Here is a 22,391-nt window from a genome sequence, read left to right as displayed (position 1 = left end):
GTCATCCTTGATCCTCCTCTCCAATGTAGGCGTAACCGAAGGACGGCCAATGACCACATGCTAGCCACCATTCAAGCACTCAGGACCTCAGGTAAGAATCCATCCCATTCTCTCTTTCCCGCTCCTTTCTTATGCCTCTCTCTCACTATGCACCTCCATCATCGAACTTTATTAGTGTATGGGCGGCAGAAGGTGGCATGACCTTGTTCTCCTTGCTAGAACGCGGGGGTGTAGTAGCATCAATGGGCAACCGAGAGAGGCTTCCAGCCTCGATAGCGGATAAATCAACAAAGGCATCTAAAGTAAAAGAACAACAAAGGCAGACTGGTAGGGATAAAACTGGAACCAATGCCAATGAAGTGGGCCACTTCTCCAAATTAAGATTGTAGAGGGCCGTGAGAACAGGGCAAGATGGACAGCATTTCCTAGGCTGACCTTGATGCATGCATATTTTACCGATCTCTGACAGGAGCTTAGAGTCATATAGAGAAGACCGTAGGCTACCACCGAGGGAGTGGCTATCTTGGCTCCTATACAAGCGGTTCAGATTCGATCACGATGGATGCAGGATTTTGGTTAAATGATAGAATGTAAATAATCGAGAGAGAACGGATACTGACAGTTTGGGCATGGATATTCATCTGATCTGGTAATCTTCGATGGTGCTAGAGTGATGTATTCACTCGTTGTGCTCACCATATGGTGGGAGGGACAGAAAAAAAAAAAAAAAGAAGACCGTAGGCTAACCTTGGGCATATAAAATATCAAAAGTTAAATAGACAAACGAATACAGTTTAGGCAGCAGCTCGGCCCATGATAGCTCCCAACCATATCGACAGGAAGAGAAATTCTTTATGCACCGCCTGTATGTAGAAAATCTGATGTGAAGCGCATTGTTTTATCTTATTGGACACGTGGTCATCACTTTTCAATTCAATATGCATTTAATTTTATTTAATGTCCGCAGTTTTACTTTTTCGTTTGAAATTTTGAATGGCGAAAATACCTCTTTGTTTTGACAAATTTGACATCCAAGATAAAATTATGACATTGTAGATCAAAATTATGATAGAATATCATAATTATTTATCATAATTATGATATTATAGTTAAATGAAAAATAGAACTACGAGCATTAAATATGCATGGAAAAGCGGTGTCTAATAGGATGAAGCAGTGCTTTTCATGTCAGATTTTTTTCACCACAGGCGATGCACAAAGAATTTCTCTCAATCAAAAAATTTTTAAAGCGGCCCTTGACCATCGAATGGGCAATCTCCTGTTGGGTGGATGTCTGGCCAGGACATCACCTTTTAGGATCTTTTCAGTACCACGCGATGCAGCAAGAAGAAAAATAAAATAAAATAAAAAATAATCAAAATACATGGCTCAGTCACAAAAGGACTCGTCTCTACGGGACATGCAAACTTCACTATAAGAAAAAAAATTTATAAGAAGAGATCTCACCATCAACCCTCGTACATCCAATTCTTTCTCACATGAAGTTCTCCCTCACAAAAGCTCTTTCTCTTGGAAGACCCCTCTGAACCTCTGAAACGACCGGCGTCCGCTGTCCAGGAGCCTTCTTACTCCATCTCTCCTAATGTACAGTGCCTCTCTCTCATCTTCACTGGGTCCAATCTTCTGCGCGTCCACCAGAGATCTCACAGCCACAGTATTTTTTTCGTGAGAAAAAAAAAAAACAAGCCGCGCACAACATTTCACTGTTCCTAGCCTTTTAAAGGCTTAATCCCTCAATTAGATCATGATTAGGAGTCCTAAACCAAGCCATAAATCTTCCCAGCCGTCGGATCAAGTTTCGGATCAACCCATGCCCTTCGATTGCATGCCGGTCTATGGAATAGTACTGTGAATCGTGAGAAATGGTTGGGAAACATTTATGCGGTCCATGCACTAGCCTGTGGACCGCCCTGTCCATGGTGGATCGGGGTACAGGGCCCTAGTGCAGCGCACTGGGCTAGGTTAGCCCGCACGCGTGGAATTGGGACGTGCCCACGCCGGGGCCTGGGCCCGGGCCATGCACCCACACTGGGCCGCGCTCCGTGCTAGGCTGTGCACCCCACGCCGGGTCGCGCCCTGCGCGCCTGGCCCACATGCTGGCCCCACTTGGGCCGCGCTTCGCCACCTGCAGCCGGTGGTGGCCTGTCATCGCCTTGGGTTTTATGCCAACTTCAAAGACTCGTATCTCCTCTGTTCGAGCTCTGTTTGAGGTGATCTTGATCTCGTTGGACTCCATTTTTTATCGCAGACCTCGTTGTGGACTCCATATAGATCGAATCTCAAGGCATCAAATCTTAACAATCTTTATCTCGACTCGATATTCGGCCTCCTCCTAACTCCGAGAGCTTCTAGATCTCCTCGCCCACGTACCCTGAGACAATCGCCTACTGATCATGGATGGACAAACATGAGAGTCGAGCCAGGCCTCTCGATCCCATCTCCGTCGTATACTGTGCTCCTCTGACCTGAGACCTACTGGGGCATCTTCCTGCGGCAATAGGAATCTCACTTTGCGACATCACCTTTCGTCCTCCCAAGTCTCGTATCTCATGTCCGATCCACCTCCATCTGGAGCTCCACCTCGCTCTGAACTCTACCTGGCTCCCGAAGCTCCACCTCGCACTGGGCTTCCAACTAGATAATAATGTCTTCTGCTCTCCTTCTTCCCCTCCAACACAATCCTATCGTCACGTAGCACCTTCAGGATTTCTCCATCGGCTACCATCCTGAGCCTCTCAATCCAGTCTCTCAGTGAGATAAGATTCGTCTGAAATCGGATATATATCGGACCTCCCCCAATCTTCTCATTGCACCATCATGTATCCTCCAGTTGACTGTCCCGATGCCTCTGATCGCACAGCTCGATCCATCTGGTAGGTATACAGTGCCCTCACTATTCTTCAGGGAGTCAAATTGCTCCTCTCTGCAATATTCATGATGGATGCTTGTAGAATCTAATATCCACTACTGAAAAAAGTAGATACCTCGTCAGATATCTCCAGGACATCTCCATCTGAATCGCTGTCGGCCGTCGCTACAGCAGCCACCGTCCGATTTTTGAGTTGAGTGCAATCTCTGGTTAGATGCCCCAACTCCTCACATCGGTAGTACCTAATTTTGCTCAAGTCCCTCCTGGATTTAGACCACCCTCGTCGCGATCTCCTGTCGCTCCGTCTACCGCCTTCTGCTTCTCCAAAAGCCACCAAAGCTGAGCTACCACCACCTAAACTCGAAGTTGGGTTCTCCTTCTTGAGAACCTTGTTCTAAAGTATCGCTACGATGATCTCGTCCATCTTGATGGTGCTTTTCTCCACTAAAGAGTAGTCACCAAGGACTCATATGAAGGAGGAAGCGACGCTAGCAAAATCAGTACCCTGGCTTCTCCTCAACATTCTCACCAATACTGAGAAGGTCGGTAAGAAACTTCTAAAAGTGGCTTCGATGTTCCTGTATGCTCTGTCCTCAGTCATCCGCAGCTGATAAAACTGCCTCCAGAGAAAAAGAGTGTTGGTGAGAGACTTCGCCATGTACAACTCCTCGTGTTTCAACCATAGCACCGTCGGAAAAGTCTCGCTCAGCATATGGATCACCACCTCATCCGCTAGGTACATGCGGATGGTACTCACCGTCTGCATCTGTAGCCATTTCCAATCCTGCACCTCCATGGTGGTCGGTTTCTCTCACATAAGAGAGCATCGATCAATCTCTGTTTGATGAGCATGTCTTTCACCCTTGCCTGCCACAAGGAGAAATTGCTCTTTCTATCAAACTTGTTGATCTCCATCTTGATTGTGCCTATTTTCTTCATCTTCAGTCTTGCTCATCACTGCCGCAATCTGCGTTCTTGTACCGCCTTGTTCTGATACCACTTGTTGGGTGGATATCTGGCCAGGACACTACCTCCTAAGACCTTTTCAGTACCACGCGTTGTAGCAGGAAGAAAGAAAAAAAAAACAATCAAAATACGTGAATCAGCCACAAAAGGACTCGCCTCCATGAGACATACAAACTTCACTATGAGAAAAGAAATTAGAAGAAGAGATCTCAACCTCAATCTTCGTATACTCAATTCTCCCTCACAGAAAGTTCTCCCTCACAAAAGCTCTCTCTCTTGGAAGACCCCTTGTACTCCTGAAACATCGACGTCCGCTGTCCAGAGCTTTCTTCTTTTTCTCTCGTAACCTACAGCACCTCTCTCTCGTCTTTATTGGGTCCGATCTTCTGCACGTCCACAGAGATATCATGGCCATAGTATTTTTTCCATGAGAAAAAAAAAAAAAAGCTGTTGCACAACATTTCACTGTTCCCGACCTTTTAAAAGCTTAATCCCTCAATTAGATCATGATTAAAAGTCCTAAACCAAGCCATAAACCTTTCCAGCCGTCGGATCAAGTTTCGGATCAACCAACACCCTCTAATCGTACACCGGTCCATGGAATAGTATCATAGACCGTGAGAAACGGCTGGAAAATGTTTCTGCGGTCCACGCACTGGCTTGTGAACCTCCCGATCCATAGTGGACCAGGGTACAGGGCGCAGTGCGGCGCACTGGGCTAGGCTAGCCCGCGGTGCAGGCCTGGGCCGCGCCCGCACCAGGCACCTGGCCGGGCAGCGCGTGCGTCTGGGCGCGCGCGCACCGAGGCCGCGCTTCGTGCTGGGCCGTGCGCCCCCGCCGGGCCGTGTCCTGCGCGCCTGGCCCACGTGCTTGCCCCACCTGGGCTGCGCTCCGCCGCCTGCCGTCACGCCGCTGCCGCTCCACCGGCCCGCCGCCAGCTGCCAGCGGTCCGCTGGCCCGCCTCGAGTTTCGTACCAACTTCAAATATTCGTATCTTCTCCGTTCGAGCTCCGTTTGAGATAATCTTAATCTCGTTGGACTCTATTTTTCATCGCGGTCCTCATTGTGAACTCAATATGAAACGAATCTTGAGGTGTCAAATTCTAACATTTCTGAATTTCTCAAACGGCGAAAAATCTTCAAGAAGGCCTCCAATTAGCTCAACGAGGTCATCGGAAGGGTTGGGTAGTCGAGGAGAAGGACCAAGGATGAGCACCACCTTCCTTGTGTGGAGGCTTTTTTCAAGGAGACCATGAGGATGCACCCAGCTTCACCCATGCTCGTTCCTCGACAAGCCCACGGGCACTCCAAAGCTGTCCGGACTGGCGTCTCGGTGGACGTAAGGTTCATTGTGAGGAACATTATAAATGAACCATGGAACTATCTTAATTCATATGAACCAGGGGGTAAAGTTAGCAACATTGCAAATGAACTTCACGTTCATTACTTGATCACACTTTGATGCCTATTTTACTTGCTAATTGATGATGATCGTGCCAAAATCAAGGATACCAATTAAAGCTGGAATCAAATTGGGCTGGGCCGAATCCAGACCTAATCTGGGCATGGCACAAGGGGTTGGGGGGGGGGTGCTCTGGAACCAATCACCGGGATCGGTGCAGAAATTTCTGCACCACGCGCGGTGCACAAAGAATCTTTCTTTTGGAGCTTTAGATTGGGATTAGGGCCAAAAATCTCATTCAAGCCCAGGCCCTGTCTTATAACCCAATCAGGTCACCCAACCCAACTGGGACAAAACACAAGGCCAACACAATCCATCCTTGCACCTTGTTTTCTCTCATTACAACAAGCTCGCTAAGCCACCTCATTGAGAAGGCACTTGCCTTTGGGCGCGACCGAGCAGCTCAATCTCACCTCCGTGGTCAATTAGAACAGGAGAAATTCTTTGGTGATTGGATCACACGCATGGGGTCGGGACACACACACACAAAAAAAGGCGCGCTAACCACCGCATGCAGTGCAATAATAATTTCTCTTTGAACATTGTGGTTTGCCCCAACAATGTGATTCACAGCATCAAGGGTGAAGTGGAGAAGGTGACCAAATGAATGCTCATACGGACCTGATGATAGCGGGGTGGGGGGGGGGGGGGGGGTTCCCAACGCGGCTACCTCTTCTAGGCATGACCATAAGACCCCAAGTCCCACTAGAAAATATTCAATTCGAAAGGTGAGTTTGAAGAAGGACTCTCCTCCCCACCATATGGATGAATTTAATGGATGAGTTCATCACCCTAGTACTATCGAGAGCTGGTGAAACAAATGCCGCTTTCAATATCCATGCCCGAACTATTAGGATCAGCTTTTTTTTTATCTTTCGCATCCTGTCATTTAATCGAAGCTCCGATGTCCACCATGACACAAATCCGGATCACTTGCATGGAAGCCAAAGCCCATTCCGCCAGGCCACGCCCTCGATGGTGTGAAGCACAATGATTTGGCCGTCAGGGCATATGCTAAAATTATAACAAGAATTATAACATCTTATTGATGCAGTAGAGCGGGTTAACTTCACCACCATTTATAACTTCTTTTCGTGACAATCTCGTGCCAAATGTCTCACCTTGCTAATTGGTGGTATGCTCCGATCTTCTTAAGACAACACCCTTCACGATTCCTGTTGCAATACCCATCAGCCATAGCATACTTCTTTTCCTTAGAGTTATTCTCTAAGTCTTCTTGCTGGTCCATATGGGCTCCTATTGATGTAAGCCTCTTCCAATCACCCTTCCCTTATTTAGATCTTTTCAAGTCTATTTCAATCTTTAGAGTCCTTTTGAATACTGTTACGTCTCTGACCTGAGTTTGTGAACTAAAAACCATGACAACCACCACATTTTTATAAAGAACTCTCCCTAAAAGAATGCAAGATATTTTATCACAATATCAATACATCACAGTAGAATAGAATTAAAAAATTTATGATTCAACTTTATTTCAATTAACTAAATTAAATATTTTACAAAATAGAATTTCATAGTCTTGTAATCAAATCTCAAAAATCCTAATCTAAAATAAAATATCAAAATCTTTCTCGAATTCACTCTCTCGTATTGAATTCCTGAGTCAAGCTAGATTTCTAAATTTATAAAAATAATAATAACTCATCATGAGCTAAACAGTCTAGTAAGCAATGTGTATTTTAGTTAGATAAAGTCAGCAATAATAATATATTAAAAAATAAATATACAAGGTACATCAGTTCAAACATAAAATACTAATCAAAATAAGATCATTCAAATTCATTCTTTCAAAATTTATTTTCAAATTCAATTCCATTCATAAATTAATTTTTTTCAAAACATCATATATATCTTGACAGCTATGAACTAAATCAAAATACCACTATATAACCCCCAATGACAAGGTATCAAGCATCAGTACATAATTTTTACTAGTAGGGTATCGAAATACCAGCATATAACCCTTATTGGTAGGATATCGAAATACCAGTACATAACTATCACTGACAGATATCGAAATACCAATATATAATTCCTACTGGCAGGATATCAAAATCCCAGCATATAATCCCTCACTGGCAGGGTATCAAAGTATCAGTACATAACTTTCACTAACAAAGTATCAAAGTACTAGTATTTAATCCCCACTGGTAGGATTCGAAACTTAGTCAGACTGCTAGTCAAAATCTATTTCAATTAAAAACACTTGTTCATATTCAAATTTAAAAATCATAAATCAGATGATATCGAAATCAATCAATATAATCCATATCGAATTTAATACGCATATTTATAAATCAATAAAGAGCATATTCAACAATTCAAAACACCATGCATCATATTCGTAAATCATATATAGTTCAATATAAAAAATATTTTATAATTTGCTGATAAATTTAAAAAAAATACAGCATTACTTATCTTGCAAGCAAATCTAATTATTTTGAGAATCTTTCTCAAAGTTTGTTATCTTTGTATCAAAAGTTTGTGTAACTCGTTGCATAAGAGTATAGACTCTTCTTTGGATCCAAGATTCTAGATTTTTATTTTGATTTTATTCAATCGTTAGGATAAACTAATTTTCTATTCTTTGTAGGTAATCGGCTATTTTATGGCCCTTCTGACCACAACTAAAACATGCACTAATATTCCAACAATAGTTTTTTTTCACTATGAGCTTTGCCACACCTAGAATACTTGATGCTACCAATCAGCCTAGAGCTACTACCTATTGATCTCTTGTTTGAACCCTTGATATTTTTACTATTCTATCCTTGAGATTCGTTCAATCTATTTTTCTTCTTTTGATTTTTTTTTCTATACATTCCTTATTGACTTCTCTTTCGATTATTAGTACCTTATTTATAACATTCGCATAAGTAGTTAACTCTAATAGAACCACTTATTTTCTAATTTCTATCTTCAGGCCGATCTTAAATTTATGCACTCGATCTCGCTCGTCGTCAACCATTCTCAGAATAAATTTAGAAAGCTCAATAAATTTAACTTCATATTCCACCACCATCATACTTCTTTATTTCAGATAAATAAACTCTTGCTCTTTTTGGATTTTTATACTCCGAAAAAAATACTGATCATGAAATGTCTTTTGAAATCCTTTCCAGATGAGTTGTTCTCTTTCTTGCTCGTATTTATGTTCCAATCTTTGGAACCAATTAAACGCCTCACCTTATAATAAATAAGCAACAAATCTAATCTTTTCATCATCACGACATTTTTGGATAGTAAAGGCCTTTTCCATCTCTTTTATCCGGTTATCGACTTCTAAAGTTTCGATGGTTTCTTTAAAAGCTGGAGAAGCTATCTTTTTAAATTCTATAATGTTGTTTTGCTGTACCGACTGCTTTCTATGACCATGCTGTTGTGATATATCTCGATGTATCTATTGCTGTTTAAGCAATTGTTGCTGTCTTTGTATCACTCCTATTAGGGTTTGCATCAATTGGACCTATCTGGTTCTTGATGTGCTGTCGAAGTAGTTTCAGTAAGATGAATAACTCCCTCCTCCTGAGGGGTGCCACCAATCGGATGAGGAGCATCACCTTCCTGCTGGTTCGATATCTCTCTAAAAGCAATCCAAGTATCTCTATTTATCCGACATGGGGCCATCTTAGTCTCGCCAAAGTTCTTTTCAAACCTAATATCTAAAATGATTATTTTATTGAACTAAATCCTAATTATTTCAAAATAAAATACTAAATCTTCTTAGCCTGGCTATCTGATGGTCGATTATCAACATCCCTTTCTTAGGATCTCTGAAGGCTATTAGGAGATTTACAAACTGAAGGAAGAGGGAAGAGAGAAAATCTCTCTCTTCTGTTTTTTCTTTTCTTCACGGGAGAGAGGACCCGCATCCTCTCCCTTCCTTCTTCCATGGAACAGAGGATCCTTTGATCCCTTCTTCTGGTGACCGCCCCTTCTTCCGGTGACCGATGACAGCAATCAGTGGTCAGAAAATCAAAAACAAAAAAAAAAGGAAATTTTTTTGTTCAGCTTTTTCAACAAAATCCGGCAACAGCCGGTCAGAATCTGAGCTTCTAAGAGCCTAAAAAGATGAGGAGAAAGATTTGTAAGGTTCAAGAATCCTTACCTTAATTTTGGCAATGGTTAACTGTGATTTTTGTAGATACGATTAAGACTTTTGGAAGGCAAAGTCTGGCGGCTTCGCCGCCCTGAGGTGTTAATCTTCGAGGAGAAGAAAGGGAGACCTTCTTCCCTTTAAATAGAGTCGAGGGGAGGAGTTTAACTCCTCCTCGGTGATGGTGTCCGACTCCGTTCGGAAGTTGGTTAAGAAGAGAAGAAGACTCCTGCTAGGAGTTTTCTAATTTTTTCTATTTTTTTTATAATTTTCATGTTTTGCGATCTATGCAGCCATTAGACTATGGTTTGGGGTATCACAAATACATCTTTGCAATGAGAGAGAAGTTCAGAGGACAAACGAGACTGAATTGTAGTCTCACTCAAACCATTTGCTTTGCCTCTTTTAGACTGATCAATAACGTGAGGACAAAAACATCCTACCTTATTAAACTTATAAGCATATTCTAGAATTGGTATATTTTCTATTTGTCGCAAAGCAAGAATTCATTCTCTTTTTTTCCAATTTCACAGACACCAAAAAATATAGGTCATAAGATATTCTTTTAAAGTCATCCCAAGAAAGCTGGCTCCTGGCATCCTTGTAAGCGGTTTTAGTTGCAATCCATTAGAATTTAGTATTTTATTTGAGTATTGGAATGGTCACTCTTATTTTTACATCTTGAAAGAACTGAAGTACATCAAATATATCTCCATCTTCCAAATTCATATCTTGACTACCAAATATCTTGCTCTATCCCCAAAATATGGTATGTTGAGCTTCCTATATCTCTCATAATAGAATTCTGAAGCATGGGTTGGTCGAGTAGTTGTCTGAAATTATTGCTACCATTGAAGCAGTTGAGCCATTATTTGGCACACTCTAATTATATCAGCTTGAGTGGCTGGAGCATTAGAAGCTTGCTCAATCAATTGGTTGGCATCTTTTCTCACAGTCACTCTTGCTCCTCTTTTTCTAAGAGCAAAGTTGATTAATTAAGATTTTCTTCCTTTTGAAGCTCATTTTTGCTATCATAAATACCAATATTCCATAATTTAGAGAAAAAAGAAGAAAATTTACTTACTTTTATTCAATTGAACATGACCTAAGTAGACAAGACCTGTCCATCCATCACTAAACTTTACGTATGAAATTATTGCTACCGTTGAAGCAGTTGAGCCACTACTTGTTCATAGGGAGTGTCCTCCATTACCATGTGTGATCTCTGACTCAGGATCTCAGGTCAGGGTTGTAATAACTGGCATAAAAATTAGAGATCAAAAAGATCATCTTACTCTAACAATCATTGAAAATTTTAACTAATATTCCTTTTGAAAAAAGGAAGAGCCAAAAGGCACTTTTCTTTTGGGCAGGTTTTTTCTCTCTTGGTTAAATAACGAGCTACGTATCTTACTAGAATGCTAATATTTCCTCATTTGCCCACTAAAATAAAATTTTATATTATTTGTTTTATTCTTTTGTCACTGTCAATTTTGCTTTAAGCTTTTGTTTTTCCTATTATAAGTGGCCTTCTCTTTATTCCAATGAGCCTATATTCCACGTAGTTTGTTTGGATTTTTGTTTTTGATTTTTTCAACTCCTTAAAACTTCTTTGATAGTTCCAATTTAGCATTTCATTCTGCTATCCTCTGTTGGTAATCTAAGATCTCCAGAGTGTGCAAAGTCCGGGCATTTCCACCTTGAAAAACAAACTAAATCATATAATTAATTTAAGGTACACAAACTTGCAATAAATATGCCAAGCTTCTACAAGAGAGACCTCATAGCCTTGTTACAGGAGATTACATCAAGCTTCTACAAGTGATAAGATTTTTCCAAAAGTTGTGGCATATATCATGCCACATAATTATTACAAGCCACAAATCTTTGAGGTCCCAAATACTTCATTTGTTGAATCATTTATTTCTTTAGGGTCCATCCATTTCTTTTGCTTTCCTAGCTTCATTATCCTTGTTCCAAGGTGCGCTGCAAATGAGGCGCACATATACATGGGCACTGGGCCGTGCCTAGCACGGCCCGGCCCAGGCCCATCGGGCCAGGGTCTAATGAATTATTTATGACCAATGAATTATTTATGACCAATCGTTTGCACTTTTGTGGAAGAATATATCATGAGTTCAAAGGAAAGAAAAAAAAGGGAAATCCAATTGCAAAGTCCAAATCTCTCTCTCTCTACACACGCCACGCACGCACGCAGAGAGAGCGCGCACTATCTCTGATCTCTTTCTAGATTTATCTTCTTTAAATGATGGTATAACAATAGCAAAGGTCTTTGAAGGTTAAGACATTTAGGCCCGTGTTATTCTTGTATCATTCTTTCAATTGTCATCTGACTGCTCGAATGCTTATAGCATACCCTCGCACATATCTTTTGCTATTTGACTTGAGCCTATAAATTCTCTAGCATGCCCTATAAGAGAAGCTTCGTAGCAACAAAATCTTTAAGCTTGAGTAAAGACAACCATTTTGTCATCATAAAAGTTTTAGTGATGGTGACATACATGATGACCTTGCGAAGATCAACATCTTATCACCAAAACTTTTGGCGACAAGAGTACCATGCATGGCTTTTAATAGAAACTTATGGAATCACTAAAATCCTTTTTTTTTGTCTTTTTCGCGCAGTGTAGTATGTGTTTTCATGATGAGGTAAAAATTAATGTGCCTATATAATAAAGTGTAACCACAAGCCTAATAGATATGTCTCTAGGACAATTACCATAATCAAGAGATGTCTTGTAGAAACACCTGAAAAGAGAAGGCCATGTTGAATGGACTCATCCATTTGAGGTAATACACGTAGGCTTTTCGAAAAAATAAACAACTAAAATTTGAAAACAAATTTTTTAAATAAACAACTAATTTTTAGTTATGAAATCAAACACACCTAAGCCACAAACAGATATCATTAACAAAAGGATAGAAAGATCAGAAGACAATAAAATCAACCCCTTCATAAAGAAAATGTGGAAGACAAATTATCCCAAGTTTGACCACACCAACAACTGCAACACCAAGAGCCACCAAAATGCTCTGACCTAGAGAAGAGTAGTGTTCTGAGCAAACCATTATTAACAGATAAAGATATCTTAATCAGAAAATATTAGAGACATTCTAGGCCATATTCTGGCAAACTGCTCTACAGCAATTGCATTATAAATTTAACTGGGTCATTACTGCCTTGAAATAAATCATTGCTTGCTTATCCATCAAAGTTGGGGTCAGAGGTATTAACGTGATCATCGCTGAATCCCTGATTGTAATAAGTCGAACTTTCATCAAGTGCGTAGAAGAAGGGGTCGATGACATGCGCATTCGATTGGTTTGACAAGCCGCAAGGCTGATGGCTTAGATTCAGGTCTTGGAGCATCGCACCATAGTTTACAATACCTGTTGCTCCATGTTGAGGTTCTTGGAATTGCATGGTAGGCTGATTATCTTCAATGCCCATGTCAAGTGGTTCAACATATGGCTGCAAGTGAGACACCGAAAGAACAAGTGTCATCAGATAGTCCAGGTAAATAATAAAAAAGTAAATTCCATGTCATAGCTACTTAGAATCCATGCATTAATATGGGAAGATGATAGTCTGCAACTCATTGGAAATAAAACTGAGAAAATATAGAATTTAGTGTGCAAGTGTGATTTCCCTTTCTATCCCATTCTTTCTTTTTCTTGCCCACCTGACAAATCTCCTGCGTGGCCGGCTTTAAGGTTTCTAAGAATTCAATTACCCGGTCATCTTCAATCGTCCATTCAGATCCGTCAGATGGATCGCGAATTTCAAGTTTCCTTTTCTTGTTCGGATTATCGTGCGAGGGAGGAGGACCCTGTTGAATATGGATTCCGAAATCACAATCCTGGCCTGTTGCATTTGAGTTGATGGAAGCTTCATCTAAGTTGCGTACGTACCTTATCAGGTGCTGCAGCTACCACGGCGGTCGTATTCGTGGGGGCATCAGGATGCCGCGGTAGAGCATAATTGCTTCCATCAGCAATAATGCCTCCTTGACGAGTGAAATCTTCTGACACGTAGTAATATGATGAATTTGAAGACGAAATATTTAGAAAAAATAATGATGCAGCATGATTTATTATTTTTCATGTAGCAATACTGAAGGGAAAATTTGCCTTTTCTTTTCTCTCTCTTGCATCGTCCAAAGAGCGCAATATGTGCGTGTTTGTATGTGTTGCTTCATGGTTGAACGGGTCCACCAGCTTGGTGGTAGATTGGGTCCAACTTAAAATTAGTCTAATTTGTGCAGTCCGTATAATGGGGTAGTGGCATAAAGTATGATGTGCCGAGGCCTTTTATTTATTTATTTATCCGTTTGTTTGCTTCTTTCGATAGTAGGGTTGGACTTCGAAGCGCGCACTGGGCAGGAGGCGTAAGGAAGGGATATCCCAAGGCGAGGGTATATGCTGCCAAATAACAAGAGGGGAATAAATTTATACCATGTAGGTTTTAAGTGGGCAGTAACAAATAAACATTTCTTGCCCAGTTACCCTTTCATCTCTATCCTCTTTGTAGGCGGACAACAAAGTAAGAAATTAACTTCACGGACATCCATAGCTGGTGTTATGGATGTCGCCATTTTCACTCACGCAGGGATGACAAAGAACAGCAGGTAGTGCCTAGAGGGTAAAGGTTGACTGAATCTACCTTTCAGTCCAACTTGGATCAGATAAAATAAAACACATTCTCTGCAATATACCAAGTACCCGGCCAGCTATAATATGAGAAATGGAAACAGATGAAATAAAACGCATACTTCGTATTTGAGGAGCTAGCATTGTGGCCAAGTAAAGACCCTAGCGATCTAGGGACCTAATTAAGGACCCAGCATTTCATTTTTATTTTACTTTTTGTGAAGCAAACGACCTATATATCCGAATATATATATTGAGCCAACAAGGACCGATCTTGTTATTTTGGTAAACTCAGGAAATCATTACCCCATTTCCCAACAAATTTCGAGACAAAAGTGGCTCCACACATATTTTAAAGGAGTGAGGAATCATGAAGCTAGGCGACCTCCTACAACTTAAAAAATAATTAATTAACAAAAAAGTGCACTAAAAGTTTACCGTGTGCATGAGATGCAGGCCTGGCAACTGATCATCTAACCACGCTTATTAAGAAACAAGTCATCATCTAAACGTCCATATATTGCACTAATTTTCACAAGTTGCAGAAATGCGCGCTCACATTTCGAGAACTTTTTGTATGCATAAAATAGGGGTGTTCCAAAGTATGCCGTACAATTAATGAAATAAATTAGCTTGATTAGCACAACAACAAACTAGAAAAGAAAATCTTAATTAAATTTCTCTCTTGCATGCATGGACGTTGCTTTTTTTTTTTTTTAATTATCAAAAAAAACCTTCACCAATCTATTGTCCTTTCTTGTTTACCATTTATTGTGCATCCGTACCTGGTGGTACATCGTCGACGATCTGGTGGTCCACCTGTTCAGGGGCTGTAGGCGGAAAAATCTGACAGATAGCGTACCCGGCCTGCAATAACCATGACAAAAGAGACAATCTATCTTAGTACATGCATGCGTCACTTGGATCAATGACTACGTACGTACGTCTCTGCACGCCGGCAAATTCCTTTCCTCTCAGCCTAAACTTAAAATAAAGCTTTCTTCTGACCCTGAGTTTTTCTAATTAGTTCTCACCTTGTCATCTGCCCTCCCAAGCGAATACTGTAACATCTTGAACTTGAGTGTATCATCATTATTCTTGTCATACGTCAATTTTCGCATGCACCACGTTTCTCCATCCCTGCTAACCATGAGCTTTGCTGCGTCGCGCAGTTTCCAGCCCCCTCTGCCTACTGGCACTCTTCGAATCGCCTTTCCACGTTCATCGTAAAAGAGACGTGTGTAGCACCAGTAGCCCGTTGCGCCGTTGACGGGAGCTTGACTGACGGGATCGAAACTTTCTTCCAAAGAATCTGCATATAAGAATCATCTGTAAATGTGGGCTCACTAAAAGGATCATTTATAATGTAATGTGCTTTCTTTTATAATCTTTTCTCGAGAAATTGCTACAATACGATTGGCGGTAATATCTTGCTTAACTATATCATTTATCCTACTCACTGAGAATTTTTTCTACATACTCTTACTCTAATAAAAATAAAAAGCTTATAAAACATATCTGCTCTAAATATAGTAGTTGGAGTCGTCGTAGCTGTAGTAGTGCTAATGTTGCTGATGCAACGCAAGAACCACCACTACCACCACCACATAGGTTTAGGGCAACAGTTAAGACAAGAAGCTAGAGTAAGCTAGAGTGATAACCACCGCTTGTTTCTTCTCTGTTTTCCTTGTAGAGGGGCACGTAATGGATGTTCTCGGCATGTTCCAGCCGGGTATTACGCAGGTAACGATCAAGAATCCAGTAAAGCATGACTAACTCGGGGATGGAATTGATGCCCGCCATTTCCAGCAGCTGGACTCGGGTTTCTTCGCCGATGAAGGACCTTCGGCGGAAGTGGAAAGAAAAGCCTCCGCCAGTCTCTTATATGGAGACGGGAATTAGTATTTGGGACGCAGGCAGGCGTCAGCTGGCCCAGGCGGTGACCCAAGCATGATCTATGCATATAATAGATGATATAAAAATTAGTATACGCATACGTAGAGTCATTTCATGCGTAGCACATGACGTCATTGGTGCCCAGAGCTCGAATGACGCCTCCATTGACTTTGTCGGCAGCATACAACCAAGTTTCTTAGGCTCCAGAAGCAGTCGAGGTTTGGACTGGTCATTCTTTAATTTTCTGCTGGTTTCCCAGAACTTCCCTCTTCGAATGGGAAAGTTGTACAAACCTACAAGGCCATTCTAGCAATCATAAAGAAACAGGATCCTGATCCAAAAGGCAAGGGCTCTGCCCTTTCTCTACGGCCAACTACCGCGGTAACTGCCCATCTAGATGAGGACAAGAGACACCTGCCTTGCTGGAGTGTACCGTACGATATGGAAATGGTAAACGATCGAATTTTATAGTTTGGTTCGGAATATCCGATCGAGTTAGGTATGAATGAGGCTTTAAATCGTCATGGGATCTCCGAAAGGAGCGGTCCGAACAGCAAGTCTACTTCGTAGCTGTCCGAGAAGTTCTGACCTTCAACTACAACGTTCCTATCGCGGATCTATCCACGAGCTCTTACATTTCTGAACGATATGATTGGTTTTGGATATTCGAAGTAAATATGTACCAGATTTTTATATTGTCTTAGGACGAGCATCCGAGGAGCAAGACAATAACTTTGCAGTTGTCTAAAGGAATTCTGGCCATTACTACTCTAGACAGCAGGTTTAATAAATCCAATTCAACTAAAAAAATCTGGCCAGAATTCCTTTAGACATATATGTATATATGCATATGTAAATACATATGTATATACATATCTATACATATGTATATACATGTGTGTGTATTATTATTATATACATACATATATACATATAGACATTGTGTGTGTGTGTGTATGTGTATACACATATATATATACAAATACATATACATATACATACATATGTATATGTATATGTATACACACACACATAATTATATATGTCTATATGTATGTAAGTAATATATATATATGTATGTATGTATGTATGTATGTATGTATGTATTGTATCTGTGTATATATATAGTGTGTGTATACATATTTTTGTATGTAGTAAGAATCTATATACATATGCGTATCTATCTATCTATCTATACATACATACATGCATGCATAGATATACTTATTTATTTATATATGTATATGTATACATACATACATATGTATGTATGCATGCATGCATGCATGCATGCGCGTGCCGCGCACATATATATATATATATATATATATATATATATATATATATATATATATATATGTGTATATGTATGTGTGTATGTTCGTATGTATGTATATATACATATGTATATACGGGTTCCACTATTGTACATTGATGATCCGAACTATTAGATATAATCTATTATTTTTTAAATTATTTATTATATATAATATAATATTTTCTCAGGCCCAATGATAAATGATGTTGAACACCTTGTGGTGATCGGGCTTGAAGATAATTTTCATGTGACAATTGAGGAGGTCATCTTAGTCAAGAGAGCATATTTAATTAATAAAAATATATTTTAGTATATGGTATGTTAATTCTGCCTTCTGACTTTATTTGAACGAATAATGTACATTTGAGAATTTTTTTTTGTGGTCTGTGAGGGTTCTATCTTTACTATTAAATATTATTTTAATTTTTTCCACCAGATATTCTTTACAGCTAGGAATTTAGTTTTATATGTGAGAAAATGAGAAGCAGCCACATGCATCAATACTAAGTTCAAGTAAAAATGACTACATGCATTGTAATTAAGGTGCTCGCAATCCATCCAACTAAAATTATTAGCCACTTGTGCTGACATTAAGAAATACTAGGAAAAAATATATATTAGGGAATACCCCCGCACGTTGATTAAACTATAAGAAATTATGGACTAGATCCCAATGAGCTATGTATAAGAAATTATCCTAACCTCGGACAACTTCCGATCTGCGTTTAAGATTTATTTAGTGCATGAATCATGAACTGGAACTCATGCTGCTGTGACAAGCTTGCACATCAAACTTGATATCGGCTCTCGTAGTTGCCCACCCTACTACTCCGGCCGCAGTATGCTGAAGTGGGAACAAAGAAATTAGAAAATAAATGTCGTATATGGTTGTCTCATATGGATGAACCCAAAACGTGTAGGTAATGTACAATACTTATGTATCCTCACAAGTACTTTTATTAATAATACATACGTTGGGAGAAGTGCCTCACTTCTGCATGTTGCCTAAATATTAAAAAAAAACACATCAAATTCAAACAACCACTCTGCATAGGTAATACTTGCATCAGCAGGTGCAAAGAAAATCATACTAGAAATTTCGCAGTTGGGAAAGCACTAAAACCACCCGCCTCTTAAGAAATGTAAGCAATTTGCTTGTCCTTTCCGACGTGTAATGGACTCATCTCATCCATCTCTTCTGGGTCAAACAATAGCCTATACGATTCCCCTTGAAATATAACGGAAATACAATTGAAAAAAATTTGGTGCAAAATTTTCATTTTACAAGAGCAGGATTTCAGGTTCCAAGAGACGACGTAGGGAACGGTATGAAGTGCCCAAACTGCCCGCTAGTGCCCCTTTTCTTGACAATTTTAATAATGAGTTATAATTGCAAGAGTTCAGATCGTACCATGATTTCCAGATTCAGAATGGGAAAATGATCTCGGAAGTACAGCCTACGGAAGGCTTTTGTTTCCATATTTTAGCATCTGAAGCACTGGTACACCATGGATATGCCTCTCAGCATTCCAGTTATCCGTTTTATTGCCGTAAACATATATGAACTCGTGCCAACAATGGTACTGCTTTTCACGGAATCTACGTACTTCCGCAAACTGCCTTCAAGAAATATAATTAAAAAGCGTGTGCCGTGAAGATACTCGGTTTGAAGATCATCTGAGTTAGGGCGGTGAATTTAATTAATAAAAAATATATATATATATTTTTGTAGCATATTATTTCCTAATCTAACTTTATTTGCACAGCAGAAAAAGTGGAGAGTGTGGGATAAATAGATCGATCTCCGTAAACTAACCAATCTACGATGAAATTGGCCGACATTCGACTCTGACCTACCAAATAAATGGACGATCCTGAATCGACTACCAACTATACGTCAGTTGAACAGACCGATACTACTTTCAATGATCGATCAACCTTTGTTACCGACTCAACATCGATAAGCATCGATGTTCGGACTCTACAGACAACGAACTATGATCGTCGGTACCTCGAATCCACTGATCGACGGTTAACTCCGACATTTAGTCGGGGGTTTCGTTCAATGCACTCTAGCTGTCCCTGACGGTTATTTTGCGAATATCGCGGTGTAATCCTCGAGATTTGATAACCCACGACGAGATTATAGCCCAATGATTCTACGCCATTAAATAGGGACCATACCTGACGGTTACAGGATTCTCTTGATAAAAAGGAGATAAGGCAACAGTATGGGTAAGCTATTCACGCTGAGCTTTGCCACATTTTGATTGATTTCGTTGTTACCCAGTTCTCTCTCTAACTTGGCATCGGAGGTCTCCACCGGAGACAGCTCCGGTCAGTGCGAACTTGATTTTGCAGGTGCTCGTTCCCGATGAACAGAGATTAGTGCATGAGGTAGGGATAGTCACCGAATACGTCTTTTGGTTCGATTTCAAAGCTTTCAATAATCAAGCCGAGTACGAAGCTCTTCTAGCTAGCTTGAAAATAACCAAGGAGTTCGAGATTAGCAGTCTAAAGGTCTTCACCGACTCTTAATTGATCGTGGGACAAGTCAAAAGTGAATTTGAAGCTTGGGATCCGATCATGACGAAATACCTTCAGAAGGTGAAAGATCTTGTGACAAATTTAAGATACTTCGAGATCTTTCACATACCCAAACTGAGAATGCTTGAGTCGACGCACTTTCAAACTGATGATGACTGCTTATTGTTCACTGGGTCGAACGTTCGTGGAGTGTCTTGAACAACCCACCATCGACAAAGTTGAAGAGGTGTTGCAGCTGACAGCCGAGCCAAGTTGGATGGATCTGATCATCTGGTATTTGTCCGATGGAGTCCTCTCTGAAGATCCTGCGGAAGCAAAACAAATCCGATGGACAGCTCCTCAGTATGTGTTGATGGATGGTCATCTTTATAAAAGATCATTCTCCCTTCTCTTGTTGAAGTGCTTAGGACCGACAGATGCCAACTACACACTTAGGGAGGTGCATGAAGAATTTGCGGAAGTCACTTGGGGGGCAAGTCTTGGCCTACAATATTTTATGACAAGGTTACTATTGACCCATCATAAAAAAGGACGCTGCTGATTTGGTCTGAAGATGCGAACCATACCAGAAGTATATCAACATACAACATCAGCCCGCCAGTCAGCTGACATCTATTGTCGCACCCTGGCCCTTCGCTCAGTAGGGAATCAACATACTCGATCCTTTTCTCTGGGTGTCTGGCCAAAGAAAGTTCATAGTGGTTGCAATCGACTATTTCACCAAGTGGGTGGAAGCCGAACCCCTGGCCTAAATCATCGAACACAAAATGAAAGATTTCATCCAGAAATCCAATATTTACAGATTCGGATTGCCGCACACCATCATCACCGACAATGGACGGCAATTCGACAACAAAAATTTCAAAGAATTCTGTGTGAAATTCCATATTACACATAAGCTTACGTCAGTCGGATATCCACAATCAAATGGAGAGGTTGAAGTGACCAACCGAACAATCTTGCATGGGTTGAAGATCCGACTGAATGAAGCTAAGGATCTTTGGATCGAAGAATTATATCCGATCTTATGGGCATATCGGATGACTCTCCGTATACCGATTGGAGAGTCTCTTTTCAACTTAGCCTACGGACGGAGGCAATGATCCCACTCGAGATGGGGCTACCATCGACTAGAGTTGAGCAATACAGTGAATCGAACAACTCTGAGTGTCGAAGAGCTGACTTAAATCTCCTATCAGAACTCCGACACGAAGCTCAACTTCGCATGGCCACGTACCGGCAAAGAATAGCTCGGTACTATAACACCAAAGTCAAGTCAAAAGTTTTCCGACCAGGAGACTTGATTCTGAGAAAAACAAAAATTTCAAAACCTCTGGATCAAGGAACCTATCTCCGAACTGGGAAGGACCTACAGAATATTAGAAACATTCAGACCAGGTACTTATCGACTTGAAACTCTAGAAGGGTTGGCTATTCTGCGAACATAGAACACCGACAATCTGAGACTGTACTAACAATAATTCTTGTACACACTTGGAATACAATTCAGTTTCAGAATTGTAAAACTTAGTCGATTTTTTCTTCTAATGAAATGTCGGTCCTCACTGAGGAGGCCTGAGCACCGATGCTCCAACTTGAGATCCGACTTTCCAACAAGATCAGAGACCAACGGCCTAACCACCGACCATGCTCTGGTTCTCTCGTAGAACCGATCTATCTACTTCAACGGGAGGCCAGCATCGACAACGCAGATCTTTTCTATAAAAGCCGCACTGCCCCCATAGTCAGCTCTCCATTGAAGTAGCTGACTAATTTGCCAACTTAGAATCAACTAAGAAAGACAAAATACCAAGACGACCAAGATCGGATTGAAAATATACCGACACGACCATAACCAGTTGAGGGATATACGGCTTGCCACCTTTTATTAGATAATACGACGTTTAAACCCGATCAAGGTCTGGGTGATGGATGCTTGACTTGTCATCACTATCCTAACTAAATACATCGTACACTACACGACTAACAGATTCCATAAAGTCTGTATAATAGTCGGATCTACATCTACACTCAGAGATTGTTTTACGAGCAGACCTCAAAAAATTGAAGACACAAAAGCATTTCAGAAAAGAAGTATTTTCATTATCAAAAAAAAGAGAGTTATAAAATTGGACCGAAGTCCGATTATATCTGTCAAGTTACAAAGCAAAAAGAAGAATAAAAGCTCCGACTAGGCTTCGTCATCATTCCTGCTCCTTTGATCGGGAGTGACAACGTCGAGTTGAACAATTTCGGACCCGTCTGGTGCTTCATCTTGTGTCGGAGCGGCTTCTTGTGTCGGTGCAATCTCTTCTTCAGCAACTCCATCCTCCAACCTTGGAGGGATGATGCTGCTCAAGTCAAGGTCTGGATATAGTTTTTCGACCGTATTTTGACCGTCTTCATACCCGACACAATATGAGGAGAAACCATTTGCGAGGATCTCTTCTTTATATTCTTTCGAACATCAAAAATTCTCGACCACCCGACTCGGTGCTTCCTTTGTCGACTCTGCTTCTGC

At 40.7% G+C, this 22,391-nt stretch overlaps 1 protein-coding gene across 1 annotated transcript in view; it reads right to left on the bottom strand.

The window, feature by feature from the left end:
• Window positions 1-15,912, bottom strand: part of LOC140851966 (uncharacterized) — a 92,767-nt gene extending 76,855 nt beyond the window's left edge. The window contains exons 1-5 of the mRNA XM_073244456.1: window positions 15,774-15,912; window positions 15,144-15,430; window positions 14,895-14,976; window positions 13,372-13,481; window positions 13,143-13,289 (exon numbers count right to left, since the gene is read on the bottom strand). Coding sequence (XP_073100557.1) covers window positions 13,143-13,289; window positions 13,372-13,481; window positions 14,895-14,976; window positions 15,144-15,430; window positions 15,774-15,912 — 765 coding nt within the window. The remainder of the gene's footprint in view (window positions 1-13,142; window positions 13,290-13,371; window positions 13,482-14,894; window positions 14,977-15,143; window positions 15,431-15,773) is intronic.
• Window positions 15,913-22,391: the final 6,479 nt, after the last annotated feature.

Source organism: Elaeis guineensis, chromosome 10, assembly GCF_000442705.2.
Source record: "Elaeis guineensis isolate ETL-2024a chromosome 10, EG11, whole genome shotgun sequence".
NCBI classification, from domain to species: domain Eukaryota; kingdom Viridiplantae; phylum Streptophyta; class Magnoliopsida; order Arecales; family Arecaceae; genus Elaeis; species Elaeis guineensis.
The sequence above is the reverse complement of the archived record's forward strand: the minus strand, read 5'-3'. Positions and strand labels throughout refer to the sequence as shown.